We start from the raw sequence: 22,072 nt of genomic DNA, 5'->3' as shown, positions 1-22,072 counted from the left end.
AAAAAGTCATGAAAACATGGTTCAAACTAAACTAAACCCTATGATGCAACAGGAATCTGAGGCCAGGGCCTGCAAAGTGACTTTTTCATTGGATAAGCATATCAAGTCCCATTATCATTGTTTTCATTTCTTTCAAGACTCAAGCCTGCTACTTCTTGTAGCTCCCCAATAATTGTCATGATGTTGAGTCAATAATGAAATTTTGGGGGCTCCTTCCTTCTCTCCTACTTTCAATCTTTCTATTATCTTTCCTTCGTTATTTCTTTCATTCAAGAGAGAGAGAGAGAGAGAGGAGAGGGGGAGAGATGGCGAGAGAGGGGGAGGGAGAGAGGGAGAAAGAGAAAAAGAGAGAGAAATAGAGGGAGAGAGAGAGAGAGAGAGAGAGAGAGAGAGAGAGAGAGAGAGAGAGAGAGAGAGAGAGAGAGAAATAGAGAGAGAGAGAAATAAAAAATAATGAAATTTTCGGGGCTCTAAGGCTACGCAGGAATCTGAAAACATATTTTAGGGGATAGAAACATCTTTAAAAAATAAATGAGCAGTTGTTTTGTTTTTCCGAAAATGGAGAGGATATCTATAGATTTCTGTTTTCCATGTATTACCCAGCCAGCAAGAAGCACAAAACTTATGATGTTGAGAACTGTCACCAGTAATTCGTGTGTAAAATACCTGCTGAGAACAGTACTTTTTTGTCAATTTTTGTATTTTCGACTTTTGAAATTTTCGAAGGGTTACAAAACTAAGAGACTATTTCAAGAAATTACCTCCAAGAAACTCATTTACATTTCACTCCACGTTCTAGCGACCATGTCGAAAGAAACAGTGTATGTTGCCAACAATGGACCAACTAATCAACCTTCAGAAGTGTTTCCTTACATCCGCTGAGATCTGTGGATGTAAGGAGTATAAAGACAGACACAGTGGTGAGAAGAGACATCCTCAGAATGAAGCAGTCACTGCAGAGTTTATGGTGCTTGAAAATAAAAATGAAGCTGGTGAAAACAATGAAAAGAAACCTTTTAAAAAAGATCCACAAAAATCAGGAGTGACATCTGATTAAGGAAAAACCAGCAGAGCTCAAAACAAAAATCCAGAACATAAAGTACAGTGTTGAAAGAAAGGGGTCCACATTCACGAGGATCCTATGTTCCTGATTCACTGGAGCAGCCAGTGCAAAAGCAATTTGGAAAATGTTTGTTTCAGTTTTCGATGATTTCTACAAATAAATTTGAATGTTATTCCAGTGTGCAAGTAGTGATGGTACTGTACGTGTCCTGGTGGATATTACAAGCTTTAGAATTCACATAAACTGTGTGATAAAATTGTGTAGGGAACGATGAAAAAGGACTAATAATAAAGCAAGGGTTCCATCTTACCCTTTGTAAGCCAAATTTGAAGATACGTAGGCAATTCATTCATAGTGCTATGTAGTACTTGCATTTGGAATTATTCAATGCTGAGCCTCCTTGCTTTCCGAGCATATTGAGTAATCTATGCAACACCAAATGTTTCTTGTTCCAGTTAAAGAAAGGCAATGGGCATTCCGTGGTGTCATCTAATCATCATGATCATTGCCATTAACCAAAAGTGACATAAAAACAAAAGAAAAATACCAAAAATACAATCATGATTAGGAGAAGCATTTCTGTTATTATTGTTCAACACCTTCCCCCTTCATCTGGCTGCACTGGAGTACGACTGAAGGATTTGGGATGTCAGTGCACAGACTGCTCACCAGATCTTTCTCTGTCTTATTACCTAATTCCTAACCTTAAAAAGGCACTGAAAGGACAGGAATTTTGCAAGGATTCATAAATGATTTCAGCAACAGAGCAGTTTTTTTGCAAACCAGGAAGAATAATTATTTTTGAAAGGGTTAACCCCTTAAGTGTGGATGGCGTATATATACGCCCTCCGCATTGTGCTGCTGTAGTGCAGAAGGCATATATACAGGGTGTCATTTTAATGGCGCCCACGGACCACGGAAACGTACGGAGGACATCATCAAGAAACAGCTTTTCTCAGTAACATTTTTCTCGTTGGTGCGTAGTTTCGGCGCTAGTCGCCCAAAAAAGCTCATTTTGCCGCCTGAATGCTGGCAACCACACACAACATTTGATTGCATTTGTGACGTCATATCCCGTCGTGAAGCGATGCGTTCCAGAGTTGCCAGGAACACACATATTCTGTGAAAAATGATATAGCTACAATCAGCCACATTATGTACCGTAAAACAAAACGAGAAAACACGTTCTCTAACCTAACAGGAAGTAAACAAACGATACGAAAAATGGTAGAAATAAAATAGAACTCAAGTGCAAGTGGTCATATCGAATTTTGCCTCAGTTTGCATGTCAAATATTTGCAAATGTAGTTACCAAGTTGGCATCTATGATTTAGTCTATCCACTTCGTCCTTCTGATACTAGTTGTCTGTGATACAATGAAACTGAACAGATGACAAAATAGAAATGAAAGAACTCAAAATTCCAAATTTAAGCAACACATAGGCTAATATAATGTATATTAAGGGCATTATGAGGCAAGTGGCAAAAATCGTTGAAAATACAGGTATATATGTAGTAGTAATACAAGCTCTCCGACGACTGTGTTTATCCATGCACCGGATACACATGTAATAGTTGCAGCTGTGAACAGGACATTCGTTACAGATTCATCATAAAATTGTTACTGTGGTTGTACGTGTTTTAGCCGTAATGTTACAACGTGAACCTTGGGTACTTCCCTTATCAGTACAAAAGTACCACATGGCATCTGGACACAAACCTGTATATATTAACCTTGCAATGACTTTGAAAATATTTGACATGTAGTTGGGCGTAAACAGCCACATGTAAGCTGTAAGTCCAATAACATTTATTGTTGTTGATATTTGACATGTAGGCTGAGACAAAATCCGATACTGACACTTCATTTTCAATAGGTTTGGTAGCATTTCTCATATCGTTGGTTCACTTTCCCCTTCTCCTGAGATGACTACTGATCTTCTGGCTGGTAGGCTATGATAGTCGGTCTACTGGATGCATTTCTCGCTTTGTTTTACAGCTAATAATGTGGTTGGTAGTTTGTAATTTTTCAAAAATTTGCGTGTTCCTTGCAACCCTCCCGTGTGCTGTTTCACCACAGGAAATAAAGTCACAGATACGATCAAATGTTGTGTTGGGTAGCCAGCTTCCAGGCGGCAAAGCGGTCTTTTTTGAACGGCTGTAGCGTTGAATCGACGCACCAACAAGAAAAATGTAACTGAGAAATGTTGTTTGTTTTGATGTCCTCTATATGAATCTGTGGTCCGGGGGTGCCATTAAAATGACACCCTGTATATATATATATATACACACACACACGCGCGCGCTTTATGCTTGTTTCAACTATATTCGATTTACTGTGGCGTATATAGTCACACAGACGTTTGGTGAGATAGTTCTAGCTGTAGTAGAAACAAAAAATAGTAGCAAGAGAGGAAAAAGATGAAAAAGAAGACAAAACTAATTTTTCCCTTCTTCTTCTTGCTATTCGTCTTCTTCTTTTTCATCTTTTTCCTCTCTTGTTACTATTTTTTTATTTCTACTACAGCTAGAACTATCTCACCAAACATCTGTGTGACTATATAAGCCACGATAAATCGAATATAGTTGAAAAAGTATCAGTGATCTCTTAGTTCGTATGAACTTTCCAGCTTGATCATTACCAGTGCGTAGTTAGAGATCGGTTAGTTCATTGAACTCTCCAGCCTAATTATTGCCTATTTTTGTGGGAGCAGGAAAAGGAAAAGGTTTATTATCCAAAAGGTTTATTATCCATATAGTTGAAACAAACATAAAGCGTATAGATACGCCTTCCGCACTACAGCAACACAATGCAGAGGCTGTATACTGAATTTCATGAAAAAACCTACATTTTCCAGTAGCAACTTGTTCAACAAATTCCACACTTAAGGGGTTAAATAAACTTGAGGCATGATGTGCCAAGTGTCTTGAATATGTGGAATAGCTTAAAAGTTTCATAATTCCACATCATTTCCTTCTCGTTAGGGCCAAGAACATTTCAGTCTCCTCTCGTATTTGCTTGTGCACCTATTTGACAAGATTGGAGATAATCAAATGTAACTGCTGAGCATTAAGCAAACAGTTACTTATTAATTCTTAGAATGTCCTCTATTAGAGGCTCAGTGTAAAATAATGTATGTGTTATGAAATAAATTTTATTTTCCAACTATACCTTCGTTAGTTTCCCTCTACTCATTGTACATACAATACGGTATGCTTTCGCGAGAAAAAGGTGGGTTAAAAACATGACGTAATGACATGATGTAATTAACTATAATTTATTTGTAATATGTATAATAAATTGTCTAATTCTTTATGTTTGATTTGATTTGTTGTTTAAGTCCGCTTTATGCACATTAAGGCTAATCGGGACTGGACCTACAGTTTAAAGAGAAATCCGAACCACTGTGTGCCTCTAACAGGTATCGAACCCGGCTAATTCTTTGTGTGACAGCAGAAACTCTGTGTAATGAACTTGTGTATTTTGGTGTGCTTAAAATTGTATAACAAGACTACAAACCTCCCATAAGTTAATTATAATATTACTCAGGGCCCATCAATGATGTGTCAGGCTAAATAATTGTTTAAAGGATAACTCACACCACATGCAGACATTTTAATATAATATTAAAAAAAAAAAAATCTCATGCCCCAAGATTTGGTATTCTACATTTTGACAAGTACCCTATATAACCTGTACAAAAGCATAGGTTTTCACTTCAGTAGGACTCTTACCTATTATAAGTAGTATTATGGCTGTTTTAGGGTTTCTATGAACACCCATTTCTGTACTCTTACCACTGAAGTATTTAAGTACTCCTGTTCCTTAATATCCTCCCTGATGAAGCTGAGTGAAGTTGGCGAAATACAGGATACCAAATCTTATGATATGTTGCAGCAGTTATTTTTATTATGTGAATAACTGTTACCTACTTTTGATTCTTGATGGTGTTCTCATTCTCCTTCTCTTTGGCTCTGAGCTTCTTGATGATGTTAGAATGCTGCAACTGCTGCTTCGAGAGCTTCTCCCCTTCGTCCCTGAGTTCTTTGATGATCTCGTCCTTCTCAGACACCAAGGCTTCCAATTCGGCCTGAGATAGTCTTGTGGCTGATTCTTGCTTTGCTTGCTGAAATAATAAGATTTTTCCTATATCACAAGCAAAAAGAGACTGAAGTTCTGAAGTAAAATCATGTTAAAAAAAGTGTTTGTGTACAGATACCAACTCTTTGCTAACATAAATTCCATGATCCATTTTGAAGTAAATAGCTGGACTTTATTGTTTTTTTCCTTAGTGGAACTATGAAAGCAAATGCTACAGTCGCAAGACCACCATATTTTAGATACACCACATTTTAATTTTCAGTTGCTAACTGATCTGTTGTGGGTGATTCATAATGCATTGTTTCAATTTTTTTAAGTATACTGTACCAACATTTCAGACTCGTTCTGTCTTCAGGGTATGTGCTATATAGTCGTATGTAGCTAGTCCCTGAACATACACTGTATTTTGGGGAAGAAATCAATGCCTGGGAGTTTTGTTTAGCAATGAAGAAGGCTCTACCCCATCTAATAGTCTGGGCAGACAGACCTGCTTTGATACTGTGAACCGCAGTGTACAAAGGAAGGCACATGAAGTGAAATTAGTGGGGGAAAAAATGCCTGGGATGATTATTTAGCACAGACTGCAGGCATTATCATTCATACTGACCCCCAAATACATACATATGACCATGGAGCACAATACACTGCACCGAATGAGCCTGTAATATTGGCAGGGCTAGAAAAATACAGGGTGCCTGAAAATTTTCATCTGGTTTTCAAATTCAGTTCTAAATTATATTTTTAAATTTTAAATTTCCATTACTCTTTTAAAAAATAATGAGTACAGTTATGTGTTTCTAAAATTGTTGTGTGTTTTCTGTATTATGTGTATCATTAATTCCATAATAAACACCATGATAAATTCATATGATGATGTTGGGTCAAATGACTAGAATAATCTTGTTATCATTTTCAGGATTTAGTTCTTGATTTATTTTTTATTATAAAATTGTTAGTATTTAATAGTTTGTTACATTTTAAACTTCTGTACTGTTAATAGACGAATTTTAAAATCTGTGACGATACGATAGAGTTGGCCATGTATTAGAAGTAATGCATAGTTATTCATACTGTTACCAATTGAGGCATCTTTAGAAAGGCCATTCTGTTACAAGAATTAATTACTTTTAATCCAGTCTTGTATTAATTCATAAATTAAATGTTTTAAGATCACATTTCAAAATGTGTAGCTTTATCTTAGTTGGACTCATGACTCTCATAGCTCGTATTTGCAAATACAGTAGATATATATATATAATAATGGCTCCTGAGAAAAAGGGGCTAGTGCCTGAATTAGTTTAAGTTTTGTCTACCCCTTAATATTGGTATACATAAAAAAAAACTGAATTAGTTTAAGTTTTGTCTACCCCTTAATACTGGCATACATAACAAACAAACAATAGTCATTAAAAGTCCACACAATTCATCACAGAAGTTGCCAATATGCGAAAAATCTAAATGTATTACTTCCAAAGTGCCATTTACGTCAAAGAACAAGTTGTAGTATGGGGAGAGGAGGAGACATGCCATATTCTTCCTCTATTTATGAAGCTAACACAAAGCTCATCTACTAGATTTACTTAAAATAATTTTATGAGGAAGTACTATTTACATAGAATATGATTAGCATTACTCTCTTCTTAGGTTACATAGTTTAAAAAATCCAACAGTTCACATTAGGAAAACAGGACTTAATTTGCTGATCATGCATCCAATTGATGACTTCAGAACAGATCCTGGTACTCAAAGGGCTGTGTGTCGTAGAGTTGGGTTTAGTTAAGTACTAGGCAAAGTCAAGAATATGCATGAGGAGACTTTTACAAAGGAAGTATAAAATTTAGTTTCAATCTCCACTTTTACACTCACAATTATATGAATATGTTCTAGTTGTAATCTGAGTTAACTTCTAGCAGAAAGCTGGGACAACTGCTATTACAGCACCTATAACACCTCCCTGAGTATAGTCAGATACCAGTCTCCCAGCAACATCATTGAATAAGTTATTTCTCCGAAACTTAACAAGATATTTCCATTTTTCTTTTTTTAGTATACATACAAAGGTATGACATCTAGAAATATCAAAACAAATTACTTGGTACTAACATACTTTATAGGCAGTTTTATAAAAGTTGATTTTTCAGTGAAATAGTATGCTCTGAGAAGCATTTTTCCTGAAATAGGTTGTCACACCAGTCCTATGGACACTAATCACGTGAAATATGCAGGGAATAACCATGAAAGTCCCACCTTTGAAGTCATGTGACTCCTGTCCCAATGTTTTTTTAAAGCCTCACAAAATCATATTTTTTTAAAAAAAATCATGTTTTCAGGAAATTTAGGAATTCGAGGCTATCCTGCAAAGACCTAAATAGGCACACATGAAAAAAAGAAACATCTGTAAACAAAAAAAAGTTTTTTTTGTATAACATCCAGCATCCATATTGACGGGAAAAATGAAAAACTGCAAATTAAAATAGCATAAAGTGAACTGTCAAAGCCTTTGTTACTTTTGAGGAATGTGAATGTGTACCCCTCTCCCACCCCCCCAAAAAAATCTTACGTTTTTCCTAATCCACTTACCTCTAGTTGCTTCTGAAGTAATTCTTTGTCCCGTATGGCCTGTTGAAATTTACGTTCTAGCGAGGATAGTCGTTGTGTATATTCTTCAGTAATTTTATTTACATCTTGGAGTTCAGCTGCCTGGGTTTGTAATGCTACTTCTAACTGACTAGAAATATTAGAAAGGAAGTTTCAGGCATAAAATAAATTTAAAAAACAAATATTTATATAGGGTCAACTTGCACGAAAGCTCATCCACAACTGACCCATATAAGCAACCTTGGATGAAGCCTGTGTATCCTTCCACTGACAAAGTACACAAAGACTAGTTTCCCGGTACAATAAGTGCCTCAATGCCATGGGTGACTATGTAGAAAAATAGCTAAAAGTATGTACTTTCAGAGTAAAAGTTTTGTCAAAGTTTTTTTTATAACCAAATGGGTACTACTTTCTGGACATCCCATGTATTGGTGATGGACCAGTATGGAATTTTTTTTCAATACTAGTAAACTACTGGTCCTGGACCGTGTCTGTGGATCTAAGGCAGCATGCTTTGGGTTCCAGTTACGGGACATCCACAGATTCGAGTCTCCTGGGGGAAGCGTAACAACTTTTCTCCTGAGATTTCGGTCTGTGTATGGGACCGGTGGCCACCAATCACCGTGAGGAAATTGGGGAGTGTAACGGGCAAACTTCTTTATTGTATTAGCAATAGTGACACCAGTCTCAAACATGTAGTTGCATTAAGTAAAATCCTTATTGTGCAGGCTTTCTGCCAAACAAGCCATGGAGATAACGAGTCCGATACTTCCTCTAGGAAAAGTCAAAGGAAAGACACCATCTTTCCATTATTCTGGTAAACAACACAGTTGAATAACAGGATGTGACCTAGCAAACGCAAGAGTGAGATAATCTGTAATTAGAGGAGACGAGGTCAGATAGCAATCGCTAGTGTCCTCACCCAAGGTCTCCACATGCACATATGGTTCACCCAACCCCTCCACGTGCATGAGATAATGATCGCCCTGATAGCTTGTCCTCTGAAGAGCAAGACAGTAGGAAATGGCCACTGGAATAGAGAAGGTCTCTTGAAGGTTAGGGCAAGTATCGAGACACGCTGACTGAAATGGTATAAAAACCCTCCCTTTTAGGAAACAGCATCCTGTACTAGGGGAATTGCTGCCTGATGTTGATGGTGTCGCTTCTGCCAATCTTAGGTAAAAAGGACTTTACTATATTCTTCTATAGTATGGTGCCTTAGATTATCTCCATTCAGTTACTTGTAGACTTAGAACTTAGCTCTTAGGACTTAATAACTTAGAACATAGTTGGTCATTATGTTATATGTGCATTACTGGACTTATATATCCGTACTTACGGAACCTTGTGTGAATATTAGAGATAATAAACTTTACAAATGTATTATTGAGTATCCATGAACCACCCTGAGCTATAACCCCAAGTCACATCAAAGCCCCCCTTGGCATTGCAGGAGCTATGAATGAGTATAACCCGGTCACGGACTCCTGCAATAACAATTGTGGACTTGTCGTGCTGACCACGCGTCACGCCGTAACTGTTTGGATGATCTTCCACCCCGGCATGTGGGAGTGAGGCTGGCAGTCAGTACGTAGGCCCTGGCCCTCAAGGGCTGTTGTGCCACTGGTTGTAGTAAACTACCGACATAAAATTGACCAGTGCTGATAACCGAGATTATACTGATCCAATATAAAATTGTAAATGTTCCTCGAGAACATGAGTGGTTCGTTAACCTACATAATTAACATATGTAACCAAGTGACTGTCGAAGGTTTGCTTTAGAAAAATAAACCACGTATTCTGACATTTACATTATTAAAAAAAAAGTACATATAAATTATACCTTTATATTCATAAAAATAACACACAATATAGTGCAAAAAGCATAACTATACCAGACCCAGGCTGTGTCAGCAAGCCAGCCAGCATTGTTGCCAAATGTTGGTGCACAGCTGTTGAATCACAAAGATGAGGATGAGTGACGATAAGATGAAATTGATGAAGGAACACTCACGAAGCCCATCCGTGCCCAGGCTCGGATTGAAACGTGGGACCCCTGGCATTGTAGTGTATCATGCTAACCACTCAACGATGGAGGTCAGCTCATCACCAAAGGCATTCTGTTTCTGCAAGACAATGCATGCCTGCATGCTGCCCACTGCATGATTTGCACACTATAGAAACTCTGCAAGGAGTAAATGCCACACACCCCTTACAGTCCGGACTTTGCTCCAAGCAATTGTTACCTGTTTGGACCCTTAAAGGAGTTCCTTCGAATGCAGAATTTCATCAGTGGCTGATGTGTACTAAGAAATATTACTATGCTGCCGGTATCCAAGCACTTGTGAAACACTGGGATAAGTGCAAGGGGACTGTAGGGGGAATTACTTCAAGAAATAAGCATCTTTCCTACACATACAAATATGTTCCGTTACTCTGATGAATGAATATGATAAAATAGATGAAGAAACAAAACACACATGGACAGCACACAACACAAATTCCATGGGAGGCTTGTACTGCCATGGGCTCAGATGCCAGAGCCTCATTAGTTCGCAAAATGCAATCCAGGGACACCATGTGGAAGTGAGGATGACATGTGGGGTGTCTTCGGAAAGGGCTTCTTACAGCCCCTGTTTCATTATACTGGTAAATCAAATGTCCCAAATTTTGACATCATTGATTGATTTGCTTTATTTTACTTCACTTTTTGTGCCACATTTTGCTAATTTGCGAAGATGGGGATGAATGATGATATGATGATATGATGAAATTGATGAATGGACACTCGCAAACATCCATGCCCATGCCAGGATTCGAATCCAACCCCTGGCATAGTAGCACAATGTGCTAACCACTCTGCCACAGGGGCTGGCGAACGTCCCTCATGTAAATGATCTATCCAAACTCTATTAAAAATTCTCACTGAACTAAAAAGTAGAGTACTCTGAGAACTGTATGATATTATTTGAGTAACACTTACCTTTTTAGATCATCATTAAACTCCTGAAGATCTACATTCATTCGACTTAGTTCTATTAATTTAGTTTCCCGTGACTCTAAAATTTCATTCATTTCTTGTATTTTCTGAAATAAAATCAAGAAACAATGTTATATTGGTAAATCTTTAAAATGGGGGAAAAAAATATAAAAATACTTCATGAGGACACTATAGTTTAGTAGTGGTGTGTGGGATTCCAAAAATGTAGGTATTGGGATTGGAAAAAAAAATCCCATCATGATAATGACCTTGGGAAATGATTTCCTGATTTTATGGGATCCAAAAATAGTCAAGTATTTAAAGTGCTTAATTATTGAAACTGTTAGAAATTTTCCTTCACAAAAGTTGGGATTTTTCTTTTCACATCCCAATTAAAACATTTACAACCTGCACACCCCTATATTTTGAAAGATAAAGTCATACTAAACAACACTGTAAATTTCACCAACAATAACAATAACTCCAAATTACATTTCATCAAAGTACTAGTCTTGATTTACATTCACAGCATAAAATTTTAACATTCACCTCATATCAAATTGCTTGCATAAAAAATAAAAAAAATAAAAAAATAAATTTAAAAAAACAGGATTTACAGGTGACAAATAATATTACATGCCAAAATTGTACATTTTTACCACATTGGATGTAACTGTACATCTTTCTACCAACTGTTTGATCAGTGCACACATGCACATTCATAGATAATCATTTTTCCGTTATCCATTAAAAAGTCCACTTGGATGTCAAACATTTGTAGAAAAGAGGATTTTTATGTATGCATATTTGGTAATCTATTTCTATGCATTAAGAATTTTTTAAAACAAGATTTACGATTATGAATTAATTTCTAACTTCTGTAGGAAGAACATCAACTCACCTTCAGCAGCTTATCGACTTCCGATAAAGACTGAATGTCATCCGATCCCCCACTAGAAGCTTCCGACAGTTCTCTTTGGTGACCTGTGGAAAGAGGAGGACCATATTAAGTAACCACGTTTTCTCACTAGAAGAATATGTTGTAAAAATTTACTAAATGTGCTCACTATTCCCAATATCAATACATCAAGAAAAGTTTAAAAGTACTTACAATTTGGAGCTCTCCTCCAAAAGTTGGCACCCATTTTAAATCCACATCTTTTCTTTTTCAAGGTACATTAGCTGCTGCTGTACCTCACAATATCCTTAATTAGACATCACTATGATCACATTTCTTTAACCTTTAAGGTACAGGCAGTCCTTTTGGGGATCACTGTAAACTGCTCTGGACAGCTGGTCACCAAAGCATGGCATTTAGCATGGCATTTCTCCAAAACCCATCTTCCTTTGTAGCCTGATCTTCTCCACGTGTCATTTTTTGCCTTTTTATTCTGTTTTGTAGTTCTTCCTACTACGTATTATGCTTATGTATTTTCTCCTGTCTTTCATGTTTTCTCTCATTGTCCACATTTTGATTTACACGTTATTAGGACTAAAGTGCCGACATCACTTTGTACCAATACCAATAGCCTTACTGCAGGGGGGTTGTGTCATAGTCTTGTAATCAAGGGGTCCCGGGTTCAATACCTGGTGGAGGCACGTAGTGGTTCAGATCCCACTTTAAACTGTACATCCAGTCTCGATTAGCCTTCCTTTGCATCCGTAGACTTAAAACAAAAACTCAATACTCTTACTGGTTCCAGCCAATAGTGACACCGATACTTAAAATTTGTAACCATTCAAAGTAGTTCAGAGTATTTATAAATTTTAATATTTAAGTTTTCTATTTAAGTTAGTTTAAGTTGGAACTATACCACAACAGGAAATTTTATTAATTTATCCAAAGAAACTAATATTCAATTGTGTTTGTGCTGTGAAATGTCAACAATGGTATTGCTATGAACAACACACATGTATGCAAGTTCCAAGCCCCTTCAGTGTTCAAGCACATGGAGTGATACACACAGGATCTTTCCACTGGAAGTTCCAGGTTCGAGTCCTGGCATGGGCATGGATGTTACTGTGCAAATGTTTATTCGTCAATTTAATCTGATCATCATACATCTGCATCATCGTGATTAGCATAAAAAACAAAAAAGCAACAAAAAAATAAGAAACATATAAAAGGCTACCAGGACCATTTTGAAACAATAAAGGCATGCAGAATTACAGTGTACTACCTTAAAAGTTACCAGAATGAAAATTTGATTTTGCGAAGTTAATTGTAAAAATTATACCGGGTTCAACAAGATGAAAAATTTCCTACAAAAATTACTTACGGCTCGTGAAATACACTTAATAGCTAGTTAAGAAATGCAAGACTGTTTTGTTTCTTTGTTCTTTTTATAAGCATCATAAACTCTTATCTTAACACAAGGACAAACATCATAATCCAACACACAAGATGAACATCTCCTAATCCCTATCTGAATTGCTAATCTTGTAACATGAAAAAAACAGGATTTTTGACGACTTAAGTTTGCATTAACAAATTTTCATTCTTTGTACATACCAAAACTTGCTGGCAATATAGTATGCAATAAATTTTCAAGTTTACAACTTATGGCATAAGGAAAAGTTTAAATTTCTATTTTTCAAAGAACAAGTCTCATTTCATATTACATATGAATATGCATGTGATATTATTTGGTAATATCTGAAATGCCAGTTTAAAATTCTAAAAGAGCAAATTCAATCTCGTACTTCATTAGAATTAAGTGAAGGCATTTTTTATGAATACTGATATGAATATACCTAGTCATACCATAAATACTGTCACAACTTTGGAGGCTGGCTGGACACCTTCAGGGCAAGGGCAGCACTTGTCCACGGGGAGCTGTAAGACCTGAGTCATTGTGTGGTGTGCTGTGGATGGCTGAAGGTGATTGTGATACAGGTCAGGATGAAATGAGGCGAGTATGAAAATCGAGTGGCTGTCATTGCACTACATAAGATAGAGAAAGCAGCAGGTGAGATTTTCAAACTTCCAGAAGCTTCAAATCTCAAATAGGTTAATTTATCGCACTATCCAGCGATACACTGAAACTGGAACTGTGAACGACAGGCCCAGGGCAAGGCGGCCTCGAACAGTACGGATGCCAGAGGTTGTGAAAGCAGTGGTGGCATTTGCACAACGTAAGCCTGTCAGGAGACAGTCAGTGCTGGCTCAGGACCACAAGATGTCCAAAATGACCATGTCTCATGTGTTGCGTTGTGACCTGGGACTGCAAGCTTACAAACAACGTACAGGTCATTTCCTTACTGATGCGTTAAAAGTGTCAGAGGTTTATCAAAGCAAAATGCCTACTTACGCGGTACGCAGCAAATGGGCACACATGAATCCTTTTCACTGATCAAAAACTGTTCAAGGAGGCATTCAATGCCCAAAACAACAGAGTACATGCAAGGAATTCACGAGAAGCAGCCGACAAGGCTCCGAGGGTCGAGAGGGTTTATCATCCAGTGTCAGTTATGGTGTGGTGGGGAGTGAGCTACGAGGACACAACTGAGCAGCATTTCTGCGAGCAAGGAATCAAAACATCGGCCAAGGTGTACCAAGAGACTTTCCTTGAGGGTGTGGTCAAGGGTTTCATGAACATCCTCTCTCGCAGTCAGGCCTGGAGTTTACAGCAGGATTCGGCACCAGCCCATAAGGCTAAGACGACCAGCAGTGGCTCCAGACAAATGTGCCGGACTTCATTTCCACTTCTGATTGGCCCTCTGGTAGCCGTGATCTTAGCCCTCTGGCCTACAAATTGGGGGTTCTGCTTCAGGAAATGGCATGCAAGAAAGGACACCCCAACATGGCCAGTTTGAAGCATTCTCTTGTGAAAGCAGTGGCAACACAGACTAAAGGACTGCGTGCATGCTAAAGGTGGTCATTTTCAGTAGCTATGAGTGTTTTGTGTTCCTCACATATCCATGTACCATATATTATATGGATATTATACCATCTTGTATCTATTTCCTGCAAACCTTGTGACAGTATTTATGATATGACTAGGTACATACACCGATGACCAATGGAATACAGATCCAGTATAAAATGATGCACAGCATAGAAATTGAAACAAAGTGGTTCAATTTTTTCACAAACTTCTTGTTTTCATCATTAGGGACTGAAATTCACATCACAAACAGATTAGATCCATTCCATGAGAATTGGTCATAGTAATTAACAGCTAGTAGGAATTTGAATAAACCATATTGTTGCCAAGCCATCTAGGCCTTTTGACCAATCGCAACAATAATGCCGAGTGACGATTATATGTAATTGATGAAGGGACGCTCTCACATATGAAACCCATGCTCAAGCTGGGACTCAAACATGGGAACTTCAGTGGTGAGCCCCGTTAACAAGCTTTGCTGCCGAGCTGACACACAAAACTGGTAAATAGATTTCCAAAGTGAAAAGGTAATTTCTATACAAAATCACTTACCTTTAGTTTTTAGTCCACCCGCCTTTTCTTTAGAAGTAAGTAAGCCAAAAACATCTGAACCAGGAGAATCTGACCGATCCACACTCGAAGCTAGATTCCCTCTACCAGTGCGCAGAACTAACTTTGCAGGACTATGGCGAGAATGTGTACTACTGCTATCACCATTTGGACTGGAAAAACAAGGTGAGGATATTGTACATTAAGTAACACATTTTCACAAACAAGATTTGAACGTTTCATAAGTTAAAAGACAGTCAAAGTTACTGGAACTACCATGAAAGAAGCAATGCATGGAACATTTGGGGGTAATCTTGTATTATTTGAAAATACAATGTTATCTGTATAATCACAAGGTTTCTTTAAACACTGATCATAGTCTGGTATCTGTTTTCCTCAAGAAATTCCCATCCAATGGGTAATTTAGAATGAGTATCTCCGCAGCTGTTCTTTAATTTTTCCAGGAGAACATTTATTTAAAAGTGAGATCAGTACATCCAAAAACACAAGCACATTTGTATAACATTGAATAGCAGATTCAGCTGACTATATCTCTGGGGAAGAAGATGCAGGTATTGTTTGAAAATAACTGGTATGCAATTACAAGTCACAGTTTATTTGTATGAGAAAATCTAACTTACATTTAAAAATAAGTAACTGCAACAGAGTTTATTTTTGCAATAGAAGTAAAGATATCAACAGTTACTCTGTTGCACTTAAATTGTTAAAATGGGGGAAGAGCTAAATTTGGCAACTCTATGTTTCCAACTATATGTATTCTGCGGATGTGATGGTGAAAGGATTTTCATAAAATTGCCTAAGCCAAGGAAGCTAAGCTAGGCTAGGGTGAGTTACTTTATAAAATAAGTAACTGCAACTTAGTTAATTTTTGAACCAAATAAATGTAACTCTGTTAAAAGTAACTTTCCAAACACTGTATATACCCCACAGTGTAATAAGTACAAAAAAGAGAAAAGTTCCTCACATAGGTACCCAGGTTCAATTCCCAGGGTGAATAAAGGTTACAAATTTTCTGGCCTTCTCTCTGCATAAAGCAGCTCTGGGGTTCACCCAGCCTCATTAATTGGGGGGCAACTCTGGCAGGTAAAGCTGACCAGAAAGTGGTGCTGATCACATCATCTCTAAAAATGACCTTCATATCCTCCCCTAGCCTTTATCGCAATATGCATGGGGAACTTTATTTTTACTTACTTTAACACACACACATTCATACATACAAACAAAAATACATATGTTCAAAATGCATTAACTAACAAACCTTGAGATAATTTCTATGTCTGAAGAAGTCGTGGTTTCCAGTTCATCTCCCGATGTCTGTCCACTCGTCTGCTCGGACTCCACTTTCACCATGTCTGACCGACTATCACATAAAAGTAAGAAATATAGTTTTCATTAGATATAAACATCATTGAAACATGCATGACATAAGAGCTTCTACTTAAATTTTTAAAGGTTAAAATAAAATTACGGTCCTGGGTTCAATACCCGCTGGAAGCACATAGTGGTTTGGATCCCACTTTAAACTGTAGGCCCAGTCCCAATTAGCCCAACTGTGCATAAAGTGTTGTAATGAATTTGCCATGAAGGCCGGCAGCTAACGTATATGTTTGTCATCCTGTGTTATATAATTTTGAGATTAGCTCATTTTAAAGGAATAACCTAAGGCAGTCAAATATCCAAGCAGAGCTATTCAATACAAAATTACGGTAGTGGAAATCAATACTTGTATAAGATGTAAATTGTCAGTTTTCAAGTAACAGAACATAATGGCTAATTTCCATTATGAGTTTTATTTAATAATTAGTATGAAGGGCAGGTGTTTCGCAAATTATTGACGGGTTACAAAAATTTATTGCAAGTAAAGTGTTGAACGTACGTTAATGAAACCTGTCCAGAACGAACAAGGAAATCAGTTGTTTTTTTTTGACACCTACAAATGTTCAATGTCTGCACCACAGGTGACACGGCACAATTGACACAATAGTCTGCTACTTGCTACACTCGCATCAACATGGGCCTGTTGATAAGTGTTTATCGCTGCGATGTATGCTCCTTTAGGTCAGCAATATCACATGGCATCGGTGGAACAAATACCCAATCTGATGAAAACTCACATTTTTTTTTTTTTTAATGAAACAATACTTCATGTAAGGTGCAAATTTTACTCCTCGTGTTAACACAATAACATCAAATTCATAGAACCAGACATGTACCTTATGTAACCATGTATGGATGAGGTTTCTAACCCTCTCCTCACCTTTTTTTTTTTTTTTTTGCAAATTTTTATCCATACCTACCTTTTAAATATGCAGTGAGCTTTTATACGTAATCCCAACATCTTATTTATCCTGCTTCTGAGAAAAATGCCTGGGCATGGTGTTTGTGAGGATCCATTTATCAATTTCATCATATCATCACTCATCCCCATCTTTGAAATTAGTTAAAAATGGCAGAAACGCGAAGTAAAATGAAACAAATCAATCAATATCAATCAAATAAGTTAGCTGGTCATATGTATCACAAAAGATTTCTTGAGCCCCTGTATGTCAGAAACAAACACCAGCAACCAGGAACATGCACATATATGTCGAAATGTGTGTGTCCATTTTCAACACAAACTGAGAAGTGAAACTCCAATGAGGAATGAGCAGAAAATGATGTACTCTACTGTTAGCGCACTACCCTCAGAGATTGCACAATGCCTCAAATTTGGTTGAAAAATTACTTTTGTGTATTGCAGGGCATGAAATTTCCGGTCGCCAGGTCGCCATTGGCGACCAAATGTTTGGGGCTGGCGACTAAAATTTTGTTGTTTCAAATGTGTGTCAAACATGCCCGAACATCTCAATCCAACATTCATACATGGTTTTGGAAAGCGAGCCAATTGAAAACCCCGTGTCCACTCAATGCCGACCCCAAATTTATTTAATGTAGCATACTACGTAGCTAAACATGAGAAGCCATTTAAATACTTTGCAGATCTGCTGTGTTTGGCAGGAAAATTAAGTGTGAGTGTTCTACCTAAGTATGGCAATAAAAAGCAATGCAGAGAATTTATTCATTTCATAGCTGAAACTTTGAAGTTAGATCTAGTGGAGAAAATAAAGAAAAGTACATACATTAGCCTTCTGATTGATGGATCCACAGATAGATTGTCAGTCGAGCATGCAAATGTGTATATTCGATACATGGATGCAATTGATGGTCACATCAAAGAGGACATTTTAGGAGTAATAGAGTTCCCAAACGCTACTTCTGCTGGTCACTTCACAGCCATAACTGATTATTTTAGATTGGGCAATAGGTTAAAATAAATACAGAAACGAGTATTACATTGTAGGCTTGGGTACTGATGGTGCAGCAAATATGGTCGGGCACAAATCAGGATCGGGTGTGCAAATGAAAGAAATTTGTAATAAAATTATAAATATTCACTGCCTTGCACACCGTTTGCAGTTAGCTGTGTTGGAGTTAAATATCTTAGAGCATTTGATTCCGTGATTAGGAATATTTTTCAGTTTTATCATGGCTCTGCTAAAGACTTCACCTCTTGAGAGAAACGGCAGAAGTTATAGAAGAAATTCTAAAACTGAATGATATCCACACTATTAGGTGGTTAGCCAGCAAAGAAAGTGCTGTAAGAGATCTCTTGCAATCATGGAAAGCTGTTGTGAACCATCTTGAACAGGTGACCCATGGAAAAGACAATGATGGCGCTAAAGCTAAGGGTTTGCTGAAAAGTTTGAAGAAATTTAAATTTGTTAAGCTTCTGTACTTCCTTTTGGATTTCTACAGGAAACTGAACCCTTTAAGCGTGGCACTGCAAAATAAGAGTCTTTTGATTTCATCTCTGAAAATAAGAATTGAACACTGTATTTCAGTTTTGGCTGACCTGGAATCTAATGTTGGACCAAGCAAACAAGATTTCTTGGACCATGTATCAATTTCAGGGAAGATCAGGGATGTGCAGCTCACATACATTCAAAATGGAGAGCGAGAGTTTCAGACTGTTAGAGGAAACTTAATTAACAATGCGAAGGTGCACATCACAGAAAGATTGCAATCTATATCAACAGATGTGATTGTATCTCTGCATGTTTTCGACACCTTGGGTTGGCCTCCCAAAGAAAATATTCTTCAGTTTGGGATAGAAGAAATAAAGAAGCTCTACATGTACTTGAACCCGAGCCTTTATAATTAGAAAATGGATGTTCTGTTAGCAGAGTGGGCAGAATACAAACTTTTGTTTCCTTCTCTGACTTTGAATCAGATGCTGGAGAAGATTCACAGTGAGGAGTGTTCAGCAAGATTAACCAATTTGCTCCAGATTTTGACATTTTGTGCTGTTTACCAGTGAGCACAGCTTCATGTGAGAGAGGTTTCAGCTGTCACAACAGACTCAAGACTATTTACAGGAACTCTCTAAAGACTGAGATGCTGGATGATTTTCTCAGAGTTTCCGTAAATGAACCTGCCCCCCCCCCCCCCTTCCGGTCAGTGTTTGACCCAGCAGTTGCAACTGATAAGTGGTACTTCAGTGCAGAACGACAGCGCTACATAAACATTAATTATTAAGGTATGTTCTTCTTAATAATTGCTCATATTTTTATTATTTATCAATATAAAATAGTGGCGACCAAAGATTTTAGTCCAGCGACTGACTTCAAACTTGAAATTTCATGCCCTGGTGTATTGTACATTTCACATTGTTACCATCAGCAAAAAATTTAACATGACTTGTATTCTATGCCTCTCATATCAACAGTATATTTACAATCACATTTTTTATAACTAATGGATTCTTTCCTACCTTTCTGAAGAAATAGGTGATTGCTCCCTAGCAGCATCTTTCTCTTCTTCTTTCTCTATCATGGCATCCGCTAACATAGTTCTAACATATGAGCTTGTATTTAAAACACCTGATTCACTAGAATTCTGACTTTCTGTACTACACACTTGTTTCACTAGATTATTTTCGGAAGTTTCAACATTGGTATGTTCACTAATTTCACTAACATTAACAGACACTAAGCCGGAGGTCTCAGCACCTGGCTCAACTGGTTCGGAATGTGTATCCGCACTGGAGGACTCAATCTCCCTGTCCGATGGCATGACTGTGTCCGAGCTGCTGTCCATCACTTCCGTGCCACCACTATCGAGCATTGTTTTGCTGTCTGACAGGGAACTTTCTGATTCGAGGCATCTGCTATGACTTGCAGGCTTTAGTTCGCTCTCACTAGGGGGTTTCACGACTTCGATCTCTGACTTAGGTTCCATTATGGTTGTGGTTGTTGTGCTAGAGGCAGATGTTGAGCTGTGCATACTTTCTGCATAGCTTGTTTCTTCTTCTGGTATCACCTCAACGCTCTCAGGCGAAACTTTTTCAATGCTATCACATGCTGAGTCAAATGATGGCAGATCCAGCGATTTCGATGCATCTTCGCTAGCAGGCGTTTCCGGTGCGGACGAGAAAATACTAGTGCTTTGTCCTTCATGGTACTTGCTGAGGGCACATTGTAGTTCAGCATTCAAGGTAGAAGCTACCCGAGCTACCAACGTATGCTCGGGATCTGTCGGAGACGTGTACGAAGATGATGCCCGGCTACTACCGAGAACTTCGACGGAACTAGGTGATGTTAGGCTTTCTGGAATGACTTCAACGGACTCTGGAGAACTGTGACTTACAACCTCTCTCGACGTGTCTCTTGACAGCATGCTGATCTGCAGCGATGCCTTCTTGATGGCAGCCACCTCGGACGACGACCGAAGCATTTCAGACTCCGGAGACGTACTTGCGCTCGAACCCAAAACTTCCACACTTTCCGAAGATTTCTTTTCACTTCCTTCCTCGGGGCTGCCTGTAGAATGTATGGAGAGTCGCGCACCAGGGTACGATTGTGAACGTGTACTAGGCACATTGTGGGATGTTTCTACATGCATAGAATTGCCACTTTCGGCCACCTGCAGTAACAACGTCCTTTCACTCTCATCCTTGTCGTAAGCATCCAACTCCTCACTCTCAATTTTCGATTCATCCTGACTTTCACTCACACTGTGCAACCTACAATCACTCCCTATATCAGGCACACTCTCTCTCTCACTATCTATGCTTCCCACAACGAGCTTACTTCTACTGAAACCATCCATTTCACTCGAGTCGTCAAAGAGGCTATCCTCTTCGTGTCCTTCCTTTAAACGTAGCAACGCTTCTGTGTCACCATCCATCGTAGATTCCAAATTTATGCCACCCCAGTTCCAACCTTGGTCACTGTCCAAGTGTTCCTGCAGAGAAGATTTTGCACCACTTGTTGTTGAGCTTGACGTAAGGAACATAGAAGAATTATCACACTTTTTCGGTTGACTTGAAACAGGATCATCACTTGAACATTCTGCTTCACAAGGTTGGCCATCTAGGAAAGAAAAATATATATCACAATGGTACATAATTACGGTGTTTAATACAGAAATTTTAATGCAAAATAACAAGTATGTATTTAAAAATCAATTAATTTAGTGTCAAGAATATTAAAATTCTTTCTGGCAGGTTGTAAAAATTTCACCTAAACGCATACAAATGTAAGCCACATTCTTCAAATTGAACCTTTGATTAATTCAGTGCTGATGGGCAATTCCATGGTCAAACTCACACAACCAAAAGTAAAATTTCTCTATCAAGATATCAAAACACTGAAAGTTCATAATAAAAGGCCTGAATATTTTTAATATGAATTTGTCTTGTTTGTTAATTTGCACATAGATATTTAAAAAATAGATTTTTCAACATTAATTTTTTTTTCAAAATGATGCATTTTATTTGATTTTATGATTGCTTTGCCAGCTAACAAAAAATTCTGGTAAACTCATTAAAATAA

At 37.8% G+C, this 22,072-nt stretch overlaps 1 protein-coding gene across 4 annotated transcripts in view; it reads right to left on the bottom strand.

Moving 5' to 3' along the window:
• Tmf (TATA element modulatory factor) overlaps positions 1-22,072 on the bottom strand; it is a 77,974-nt gene that overhangs the window by 31,192 nt on the left and 24,710 nt on the right. For all 4 annotated transcript variants that reach the window (XM_083136739.1, XM_083136742.1, XM_083136741.1 and 1 more), the window contains 7 exons: positions 20,011-21,610; positions 16,459-16,560; positions 15,183-15,352; positions 11,645-11,727; positions 10,747-10,850; positions 7,746-7,893; positions 4,997-5,190 (listed from right to left, as the gene is read on the bottom strand). In XM_083136739.1, coding sequence (XP_082992865.1) covers positions 4,997-5,190; positions 7,746-7,893; positions 10,747-10,850; positions 11,645-11,727; positions 15,183-15,352; positions 16,459-16,560; positions 20,011-21,610 — 2,401 coding nt within the window. The remainder of the gene's footprint in view (positions 1-4,996; positions 5,191-7,745; positions 7,894-10,746; positions 10,851-11,644; positions 11,728-15,182; positions 15,353-16,458; positions 16,561-20,010; positions 21,611-22,072) is intronic.

The sequence above is a fragment of the Lepisma saccharinum genome, chromosome 15, assembly GCF_977018435.1.
Source record: "Lepisma saccharinum chromosome 15, izLepSacc3.1, whole genome shotgun sequence".
NCBI classification, from domain to species: domain Eukaryota; kingdom Metazoa; phylum Arthropoda; class Insecta; order Zygentoma; family Lepismatidae; genus Lepisma; species Lepisma saccharinum.
Note: the sequence above shows the minus strand (reverse complement) of the source record. Positions and strands in the feature narration are given on the sequence as shown.